This window comes from Notothenia coriiceps, unplaced genomic scaffold (assembly GCF_000735185.1).
Source record: "Notothenia coriiceps isolate Sejong01 unplaced genomic scaffold, NC01 NC01_scaffold00023643, whole genome shotgun sequence".
In the NCBI taxonomy this organism is placed as follows: domain Eukaryota; kingdom Metazoa; phylum Chordata; class Actinopteri; order Perciformes; family Nototheniidae; genus Notothenia; species Notothenia coriiceps.
In genome coordinates this window covers 1-10,776 of record NW_011356344.1, presented here as the reverse complement: position 1 = coordinate 10,776, position 10,776 = coordinate 1, and the positions used below count along the sequence as shown (strand labels likewise).

Sequence of the window (10,776 nt, the reverse complement as noted above, 5' to 3'; positions counted from 1 at the left end):
GAGGAGGAGGGCCAACAGAGTGACTGCATCCTGACAACAACCGCTGATTACACCAATCAGAACAGCACAGTCTGGGTGAAGGCAAGAGTAAAACCAGACCATACACCTCCACACTGCAGTGCCAAGAAACAGCAGGCCTGACTCACTCAAAGCCTACTCAACTCCAACGAAGGGAAGGATCTCACAGAGGTAATGTCAGAGGAGCTGTGGCTGGAAGACATGCCCAACTCCAGCTGTGGCTAAAAAATTAATGAGCAGCTTTATGAGCTTCTTTATTAATCAAATATTCCAGACTCCATTTTAATCAGCAGATTCTGGAGATTACTGTCCTCCCCTGCTCACCGGAGGGACAGACCTCACACAGGCGTGCACAGGCTTGCACGGCGCAGCTTCGTCCTCCTCATCTCTCTACAAAGTCAACCCAGCCTTTCATTTCCCTAAAGTGAATCATCTTAATACAAAAAAAAGGGTCAAACTGGTCCAAAGGAGCGACATCCAATTAGTGTCAAGTGTGACTAATTATAATCTGACAAACGTGTGAAATGAAGTCAGAAACCCGAGACAGAAGCTAATTATAGCACATTGAAACACTTCATTAAGCACAGTTTATAGCAAGGAGACATTCCACATCAGAATGCTAAAGCGTCTCCGATATGAAACAGCAGCTTGACAGAAAAGACGCACGCGGAAGCTCGTTGTTGGGACACAAGAGGAGGAAATAGTCCAACGAGGTAATAATGGAAATGTACTTTCCAAAAATATCCCTGCTCTTATGAAAGAAAGATACAAAGATGTGTGATGAGGGAATTAAAAAGGAGCTACAAGGACATAATATTAATTTAAAATGAACATTAAGCACTTTATTAGAGCTTTACTGAGCTGTACATGTGCCAGAAAAGGGAGGATGTAAAACTCAAGCCAAGCACTGAATGTAAAGTGCATTAAAAAAACGTGTATTGTTTTTCTTTATGAAGCCACTATCCAGAGCATAATGCAATGAGTGTGCAGGTCGGAGGTTGTCTTGCTAAAGGTCTGTTGACAGGATCCATGGCGTCTGTATTTAGCCTATTCAATTATTAAAAGCTAACTCACATGCAGAAATATCTCCAGCAGAAAATGTCCAATGCAAATAGTAATAGACATTTTGAAGTGGACAATCGGGTATCAAAAAATTATTATGCATGCTTCCCTTACATGTAGTAACAATGTCACAACAACAATGGCAACAGTGTGGGTGACGTGTGGTCCACTACTCCTGCTTAGAGTCCACGGAGGTGCCAGGGTACCTCTATGGAGGAGCAGATGGTTCTCCTGCTTATGCCCAACACTTCCTCTCTGTCGGAGCATCTCTCTGACAGATGGGCCCAGGATCCTGGACCAGGCTAATCTCCAGCACTCCTCCACTTAAAGGCACAGTGGAGCTCTATACCTCCACAGTCCCGGAGAGCCGTGATGCTGATCGCACATCAATACAGGCTGAACGCTTGGTCACGTCAACAGGGCTGAATGTGCGTGTCAACAAATGCTAAAATATTACTTTGTAAAAATGACAAAAAGCAAGAGGATAATGTGTCTAATTTACAGTAATATGTTAGCCAATGGAATTGAGGAAACAGTAGAAGAACAAAGGGAAAATGGGAGAAAAAGGTGGAGCATTTCTGTGAAGTTGGGGGATAAATACGACCATAGCAAAGGCTATTTGGACATAGAGTGACTAGCTTTTTGTAACGGCCAACTCAAATTGCTGTCACTTTTGTCCATTTCGCCAGCAAGCATGCAAATACAAAATGCCTCCTCCCTTGCTTTACCGGGTCCTGACCACGTCTGCGCTCCGAGGAGCCAAAGTTGACATGTCGACAATTCACACAAAGTATAAACGACTTTCGGAATGTCAGGCGATGTTCCCCTGCTATGCCCAACCGAGCACGAAGAAAATCGGCTTTTAATTATTCGGTGCAGAGCAAAGACACGTTGTCGACAGTTTTTAAATAAATGTATTGCCCACGAAAGACGACATTCCCTTGTGTTCAATGCATAGCCGTACTGGGAAAAAGCTCCTCGAGAGCAGACAAAATGTCAGGCAGTCTAACGCACATGTTTGAGACTAAATGTTAAAACCTGGTGTAATAAAAGAACTATACGAGGCTACTTTGCAATGCAAGAAGTACACAGAAATGAATTTGGACAGCTAAATCCGTCATATGCACACGGCTGGAAAACACATGCACGAACAAACTCTTCGATTGTACAAGTTGGCAACAAAGTAATAAGTCACAATTTCGTAAATGTCTAAATTACTTACGCTTTTAGTGGATTCTGAATGACAGCCGCCATTTTGCTACAATGTAACGCAATATCGGCGTCTTGCAGTTCTGAGGGAAACCTAGGGGAATGAACCAATCAGAGCTCGGGGTAAAATCGTGGACCAATAAATCTGCAGCATACGCGGATTGGGCGTGGTTTTATGGGGTAAACTGTCAAAAATATTTTAAAGGGTTTTCCCTTGTATTTAATATTGTACACAAGTGAACAACAGCACTTTTAAAGGGAGAGCATGGATACATATTAAATGCAACTCCCTCATGGCATGCTGACACCATGCAGTGCAAGAGGCACAGAATATCAACATGGAAGCTTGTGTTTAATTATTTATTAAAATATTAATAAATCATGTATCATCATCAATAAGCACCAAGCAAATAATTTCCCTCACTTTATCTGAAGCTGCAACATTAGAGAGGAGTAGAAGCAAGGCTCCTAAATACAAAGGCGTGCACAGGATCTATTCCTCCCACATACAGTACAGTAAGTGGTTTGACACGGGGAGATTTAAACACACAAACACACACTAAAGACAAGGAGGCAATTCAAGATTATGTTTTTGACAGATGGGAGCTGCTACAACTTTAATCTTAAACAAATCCTCCATCAGTTTAGTATTCACACATATCATCGCATCAATTTGTTTCCAATGGTTTAAAAATGTATCAATCACTCCTGCTTCAGTTGTTGTCTCTATGCCAGAAGTGTTGATATCACCCGACTTAATCTAAAAAAAAAAAGAGACATCACAAATTGCAAAGGACATCTGAGGCAAAAGACTGCACAACTTTGCATGGGAATGAGCTCCAGAACAATACATCTGACAACAATGTATTTCTTATTCTATTATGTGCAATATTTGCATTTCAGAGGAGGGTGTGTGATGCAACATTCAGACAGATATATCTATTTTCAGACAAGGCAGACACATTTTCTCATCAGAACCAAAAAGTTCCACGTTGGAGCAAAGGAAGAATTCACTTTATCTACAAAGCTTACAATCGACAAGGACCCTTTTTTTTCTCATTTTTAACAACAAAATACAAGCAAATGTTTTAAAGGCATCACCTTGTGCTTTGAATGACATCCAAATGTAAAGCTCTCAGTCACTAAATATCGCACCATTTCCACATTCAAGCATACATTTCTCTGTGTAATGCTTGAAAACAATAAAATAAAGACAAAAACAATATAGGGAGAAAAAGTGGTTCGCATACAGTTGCTACAAAGTTTATAAATACCCATACAGTATCTAATGTCAAACGGAAAAATAACATACAAAATATCAATAACAGATGTATAATGACAGAAAAACCAGCTTTGTAGAGCTAAAACTGAAATAAAATGTGTTGTCAGGAGTCTTTCTCCTGTCAGTCTGGGCCTACAGGGACGTGGAGGCGCAAGTGTAAAACTGTTGTGAAGACCAATTTAGATAGTTTTAAGTCCTGAAAAAAAATATCCGTACACCAAAGCAAACCCCAACTGTAAATATTATTAAAACATTTTTTTAAATCAATGTGTCAAGAGAACACATTTGAACATGATATACATACATTTCACAACATATTATGGATACACTAAATGGCCAATGGGGAAAAGACATAGTGAGCTGGATTCAGAGACCATCCTCTGAACAAGTAGAAAGGCCATGGATCTCTCAGGCTGTCATGCATGTTGTTGAGTGTTAATACGTAGTTGTTTTTTTATGTTCAATACATAAATAATTTTCAAAGCTTAAAATGTACACCGCTCTAACATAGTTATATGTTTTCATACAACCACAAATTACATGATAAAATATAAACATGATACCAGCACAGACACAGTGACCTGAATGATTTTTGGCACACCAGATATCCACAATCTAGACCCACTGTGGGTGATTTCAGCCCAGTTAGGGTACTACAAGATAATCTGGATATCTGGATTTTGGCCATGGTAAGCAACAGCCTATAACAGCTGAAAAAGGCTTAGTGCAAAAACTAAAATGTTGCAATACAGCATGCAATGGAACCTGCAGTTATACCTGCACGGATATCAAATATCTCCTTACCATTACACGTGCGACATCAGAGAAACATTGCTCAATAATAAGAATTGCTGGGAACTAAAATCACACCAACCCCACAGGGTTCTCAACTAACTAATATCCTTTAAATGATATATTTTTTTGTAACATTTTCTGATAGTAGAAAAATAGCTCAACAGCCTTGTGTAACATAAAGTTAGGGACTTGTGTCAATAAGAATCCAAATATTCACTCTGTGAATAAATCAGAGTGGAAATGCAGATTTTGCACTCAGTCAAGTAACTCACATGTTCTGGCTGTTCTACAAAGGCCACAGGAACTCTTGATGCTAAGTGTCCTATATAGTTTTATATATATATGCCTAAAAACTTCCTTTCAACAGACGTAAGACAGAACCATTTGATTAACGGAGGTACAGCAGTGACAGACTGCTAGCTGAGTGAGTGAGTGGTTCTCTCCGGCTGTCTGAGGAAGGAAGGCCGTCCCTGTTAAAGTTCTCCAGGTTTCTGGTTGCAGTTGGCACACACGCGCACAGGGTGGTCCCAGCCGCGCGATGGGACCGCCCGGCGCTCGGGGGAGCAGTCGTCACACACTCCTTGGCCACAGGCGCGGCAGTGGTGCTTGGACAGCTTGGCAGTGAAGTCGCGCTGGCAGTTGTGGCAGGACAGGATGTCCTGGTCAGGCACCCAGTAGGCAGGACGGGCCGCATCTTTCACTAGGCCTGGAGGGTCACAAGTAACATAAATACACACACAGTACAGTACACCAGCACGGATCAGGTATAGTATAAGGTAACACTTTTACATTTGCAAAACATATGGTTGTAACTTTATAATTCTGAGATTTAACTGCTCGACCTTTTGGGAAATATGCCTATTGGCTTTCTTGCTGAGAAGATCTACACACTGTTAATCTGTTGAGTTTAAGGAGAACTGCACACAAACTAGTCAACGTAATTAAGCAACAGTGAATGTTATCGACATGTCCTGCCAAAAGTGAGGCTGCTGCAAGGAATTATGGGAAGGCCAGTGTCTTTAGCATATAATACATTCAACCAGCTTTTATCATGCCAGTGACTAAGATGCTCCCAGGTCATTTCACTAAGTTAGAAACCTTCCTAACCTTCATAACCAAAAATGACCATTCAACCACAGCCCTGCACTATATCTATTGGTGAAGAACAGATATGGACAAACTGATGGAAAACACTGCGACACTGTGGAGGATATCAAGTTATCATTGCAGAAAGGAAACTGATATTGCCTATTAGTTATATATTGTTTGTTTTATCTGTAAAAACACTGAAGTTTAAAAGTGGCAAGGTTACATTTTTGGAGGGGGGGTTATTTCCAGGGTATTTTCATGGCAGGTAGCAATAACTTTCTTGAACTTCCACTGGTTGCCTGGCAACTGCTTCTGGCCAAGAAATAATCCAGCTCATAACCTCCACATAAAATGTGAATTTGTCTCAAAGAGGTCAGGCTATTCCTTTAAGTTAGAGGCCTTTTTCTAATTTAAATACGGTTGACTGCATTTCTTTAGCTCTTTTTCCATGCTTATTTTTCCTCACTACTGTATGAAGTGCACCACAATTTCAAGTCCTTGGCTGTCTTAGGTGGCAGTATCCATGGAAACATGTAAAAAAGTATTTTGTTGAGGTTGGAGAAGATCTTGCTTTAAGGTTTTTTGGGGTGAAGAAGTTTTCAGCAGGATATCAGGTTAGCACATTTATATTCATATATGCTTTTTACATACTAAGAGAGGTCTACAGTGGGCAGCTTAATAACAATAATAAAATACAACTTGTGTTTTAAATTAAACAAATAGTTTTTCCAAATATGTTTAAGACATGCACAAAACAACAATCTAGCAGGGGGAAAAAGGGCTATGATTTATGGTGTGTGTTTCAGTTAGAACCGTATTTATTCTAGCCAACTCTTTGCAATCTCTTCCCATGTATCAAAGCCAGTTTTCCAAATCCAAAACACATTGGATTATATTGACAGAAACGTGTCATGTGAGGTCATAACAACGTCCCGGAGTTACCGAACCAAAGTGCATTCCACACATTGGTGTCGATGAGAAATCTGTATGCATGCCAGGTCAAGAAACCTCATTACACTTATATAATGAACCTAAAAATGTAATGAATTAGCAGGTTAACTGGTTATTTCTCTCACCTTTGCACTAATGATTAAGACTTATCATTAAACATTAGGTAACAGAACATGGAAGCACTGCACTGACATGTCCTGAGGAGATTGTCAGAGGCAGTTTTAGGTTTAGTCGTGAGCATGTGTGGGTGGAAGTAGTCCATGATTTTTTTGTGTTCATTGGAAAGAATAACAAGTTAGAGACGAATGTCAGTATTTGCATTCCTGCTTAAATTACAGTCACTCAGCCTAATAACTCCAGTTGAAGAAACAGAACACACTAAGCAGGCCGGGAATCATTCGCCTGAGTTTGGACTGTGAGATGTTGGTAACAGCACAGGCTCTACTACACCCAAGCCATAACAGCATCTATTATTCCTTATTAGGAGTCAAACTCCTGCATATCATCTGTGAGAGTTCAAACTAGAAACAAGACCTCGCTGCTTGTCTTTCTTAGTGTAAATAAACACTTTACGCCTCTGCCACCAGAGGGCATTGTGTCCATTCACTCACATCTACTGGGTCATTTTTTCCTGTTACCTAACACTCCTGTTCAGATGTTGTTTTGGACAACACTCACCAAGTGGGATGTCAATAGCAGTGACCACGACCCCAAAGGTGTTGGAGACCGCTTCTCCAACCTTCCTGGCCAGAGTTCCACCTTCTTCCTCCTCCTGCTCTTTCTCAAGCATCTCTGGATAAAGAAAATATATTTCACCCAAATGCCACACAAAAGAGGAAAAACTAAAAACATTTGACATTATCGAGAGTGTGTGTGTACCTGCGTATGAAGCCCTCTGCTCAAAGCAAACGTCACAGACTCTGACGGGGGCGAGACCCCAGCCTCTCTCAGGGACGGGGGCAGCTTTGGCGGAGCAGCCGTCACAGAAGCCCTCCCCACAGGCACGGCAGTGATGCTTGGTGTCGTTGTCGTGGAAGACTATTTGACACTTATGGCACACCTCGTATTGGGAAAAAATACAAAAACAACAGAAGCTGTTATTGACCAACGGCTCGTGGAAAGACGACACAATCTTTTTTTATCTCAGTGTTATCTTATGACCAGCATAAACATATATTGTGTAATAGTCACAGAGCGCCACAGACAGTAAACACAGCTCTGGAGAGGAAAGTGTTGACTTGGCTGTTGGTGGCGGCCGGCAGAGGGTGGGGCTGTGTGTGTCACTCACCAAGATGAGGGAGTTGGGTTTCCAGTAGGCTGGGGCGATCTGATCCGTCAGCCAGGAGGTGACGGCCTTGGCAGGCTTCACACTGAGCTCTGACACAGACTGGGCCACTAGGTTGACTCCATCCAGAAGACGCTGTGCTGCATTGCTGTTGTCCTTTAAAAAGCCATCCGACTGCAAAAAGCAGACAATGTTTTTAAGTAGATATAAGCTCCCCTCTACCCAAATCTCTAGGTCTCTAGAATGACAGATAATTAAGAAAATATAATCAGATGAATTAATAAAAGAGCTTGTTTCTCTTACCCCCGGCCATACATGCTGGATCTCAGTGCGCACCACCGTATCCACAGGGTCCTGGTTCCCATACCAGAACTGACGGCTCCGATAGATCACTCCACAGTTGGGACATTCAATAACGTACCTAAACATAGAGTAGAAACATGAATGTACAAATCTTTGTGACAATATTAATAGAAAATGTCTGAGGGATTACTTGGACCATGTAAAATAATGTGAAAGGTAAATCTGCAATTGTTCATAATTTAATACATTTGCTGATTGACTAACTGTTAAGGTAATTTCTCATGCCAACATTGAAATGTCCTGCTTTTCTCCATTTGAAATCATAATAAACTGCCTATCTTTAAGATTTGGACAAACAAAACAAGCCATTTAAAGACATCACCTTGGACTTCGGGGAACTAGGATCAATATCTCGCTATCTTTGGACATTTAATAGAACAAACAACTTGTCAATTAATCTAGAAATTAATAAGTAGATTCATCGAAAATGAAAATAATTATTAGCTGCAGTCCTAGACAATACCAAAATGAGATATTAGGTGAGAGTATGAGACACCAGTAAACAGTAATAAGACCTCACCCTGGCCTGTGACACATGACCCTGCTGTTCATTCAGCTAATACTCACCCAGACCAGGCGTATTTGGCGAGGCCCAACCATGGAGAGTCTGAGGAAGCGGAGGTTTTAGGTATAACAATCACTTCCTTTCCTCCTTCATAGCAAGCCTAAAGAGATGCACCACAAAATGTATTTATACTCATCAGTCATGGAACAAGAGAAACACTGTCATTTGTATAGAGAGAAGGATTAATACTAAGTGATGAGCGACTGTGCGTACCTTGCAGGTGTAAATGCGATTATCATACTGAAGAGTATAACGACAGCGATGCTTCGCCTCATGGCACACTCCTTCTCCCAAGTGGTTCATGCTGTTCTTGCAGCCAGATCTGGGATAAAAATGAAATGTCAAAAATGTTTAAAAATCTGGAAACCAAGCGATTGAAGGTAAGATTATAAATGTGTTTCTTGTTAAGAGACGAAGGTACTGACCCACAGCTGAGGCACAGGGTGGAGCAGGTGAAGTACTCATCGGGAAAGAAGCAGCTGTGGGCTACAAGCTCACCTGTAATTTCCCCATTAAAGCGCTCACTTAATGCCTGCGGGAAAATCAAGGACAACGGATCTTAGCTCGACCAGACATGTTCAGTATTTTACAAACAGAACCTGAGACTTATGAGCTTTAGCTGCTCTGATTCAAAACTATTTTTTATCTGATTCAGGAACCAGTTTATCAGTAAATGTTGTTTATATTCTGTTCAGTGCTGGCTTCACAACACCAACCAGCCAGTCTGAAGCAGGCAGGAAGCTGAATGCTATCCAAACGGTATACAGCCCTACCTGCAGGGCTTTGAAGATCACCACGGGGGTGCGTGGGGAGCGGGTGGCGTTGTTATCAAGGAGCTGCTCCAATTTATTCTGCAGGCCACGGAAATCAGTCGGGGGGGTGAGAGTCTGCGTGCCCCAGTACTGCACAGAGCTGAAGGCCTCTGGGAAACGGGAAAGCTTCTTGAAGCGCTCAGACAGCAGACGATCTACTGACTCCAATGACTTGTCTAAAAACAAGACACAGAGTGTAATCAGAATGATGTGTTGCATCAGATATAACAACAACTCATCATCTCTTGATCTCAAAATGATGCATTTCTCTGTCCTTATTCTGGTAAAAGAGAGAATAATACTGTTAAAACATTGTTAATATATCTAATAACAAACATGAAGCTCACACAAAAACATTAAATGTGTTGTCCCAAGTCTGTAAGGCTTATCAGTGTTCCTTCATGTTAAATAAATATTTACTACAAAACACGTGCACTTGAAACTCCATAGCCAAGAAATGTTAATCGTGTTTTTTGTCCTTCATAAACAGTGACTAGATTTATGGAATTTCACACATTAGAAGTAGGTTTTCAGGAATGTATGAGTTGTAGCAGCTGGACTTTAGTATTAAAAAAAACCCTGACATTTTCTTTGAAGTGACTACTACTGTCACTTTTGACCTAACTTGACAGAGTGCAGTTTTCTTTTGATTCTAAAAAGTATGCTTTCCACATTGGAAGACAAGTTGGAGTGCAGATTGATACCTCCAGTGGTGTTGGCTGTAGGCAAACATTTGCTTACCTATAATTATCTGCTCTTAGTTTACTTTGAAAGGCACACCCTCTCGTCCCTTACTGTGATGCAGACCTACATTCTTTGTGATAGAGTCACTATGTATTGTTTAATGGACGTTCTTTAGTAAAGTTATGCTTTAGGGCTGAGTTGTCTAATACATTTGGAACTCCATCCATTACTACACTGAACAAAAATATAAACGCAACACTTTTGTTTTTGCTCCCATTTTTCATGAGATGAACTCAAAGATCTAAAAAAAATTCTACATACACAAAATAACCATTTCTCTCAAATATTGTTCACAAATCTGAAAAAATACTGTGATAGTGAGCACTTCTCCTTTGCCGAGATAATCCATCCCACCTCACAGGTGTGGCATATCAAGATGCGGATTAGACAGCATGATTATTGCACAGGTGTGCCTTAGGCTGGCCACAATAAAAGGCCACTCTGAAACATGCATTTTTGCTTTATTGGGGAGGTCTGGGGGGGTCCGAAAACCAGTCAGTATCTGGTGTGAGGGTTAGGATTAGGGTTAGGGTTAGGGTAATGTTGTGAATCGAGTGGCCCATGGTGGTGGTGGGGTTATGGTATGAGCAGGCTTATGTTA

The 10,776-nt window shown here is 41.1% G+C and overlaps 2 protein-coding genes across 2 annotated transcripts in view; both read right to left on the bottom strand.

The window, feature by feature from the left end:
* The window catches only part of LOC104954709 (zinc finger protein DPF3-like), a 15,776-nt gene extending 13,412 nt beyond the window's left edge, over positions 1 to 2,364 (bottom strand). Inside the window, exon 1 of the mRNA XM_010781889.1 lies at positions 2,303 to 2,364. Coding sequence (XP_010780191.1) covers positions 2,303 to 2,334 — 32 coding nt within the window. The 5' untranslated portion in view covers positions 2,335 to 2,364. The remainder of the gene's footprint in view (positions 1 to 2,302) is intronic.
* A 509-nt stretch (positions 2,365 to 2,873) lies between these two features.
* LOC104954711 (zinc finger FYVE domain-containing protein 1-like) lies at positions 2,874 to 9,650 on the bottom strand. Its single transcript, XM_010781890.1, has 9 exons — positions 9,393 to 9,650; positions 9,045 to 9,151; positions 8,833 to 8,941; positions 8,622 to 8,719; positions 7,995 to 8,112; positions 7,695 to 7,865; positions 7,286 to 7,466; positions 7,085 to 7,198; positions 2,874 to 5,072 (listed from the first exon to the last, which is right to left on the bottom strand). The coding sequence occupies exons 1-9, from the start codon at positions 9,648 to 9,650 to the stop codon at positions 4,840 to 4,842; spliced, it is 1,389 nt and encodes a 462-aa protein (XP_010780192.1). The 3' UTR covers positions 2,874 to 4,839.
* Positions 9,651 to 10,776: the final 1,126 nt, after the last annotated feature.

What these genes read in the sequence shown, in the direction of transcription:
- LOC104954711 (XM_010781890.1), bottom strand. Translation starts at nt 9,650, where the DNA reads ATGCAACACATCATTCTGATTACACTCTGTGTCTTGTTTTTAGACAAG. An exon ending in ATCGCATTTACACCTGCAAG is followed by an intron (nt 8,720 to 8,832) that starts GTACGCACAGTC and finishes GCATCTCTTTAG; the next exon opens with GCTTGCTATGAAGGAGGAAA. An exon ending in TGCTATTGACATCCCACTTG is followed by an intron (nt 5,073 to 7,084) that starts GTGAGTGTTGTC and finishes GTGACCCTCCAG; the next exon opens with GCCTAGTGAAAGATGCGGCC.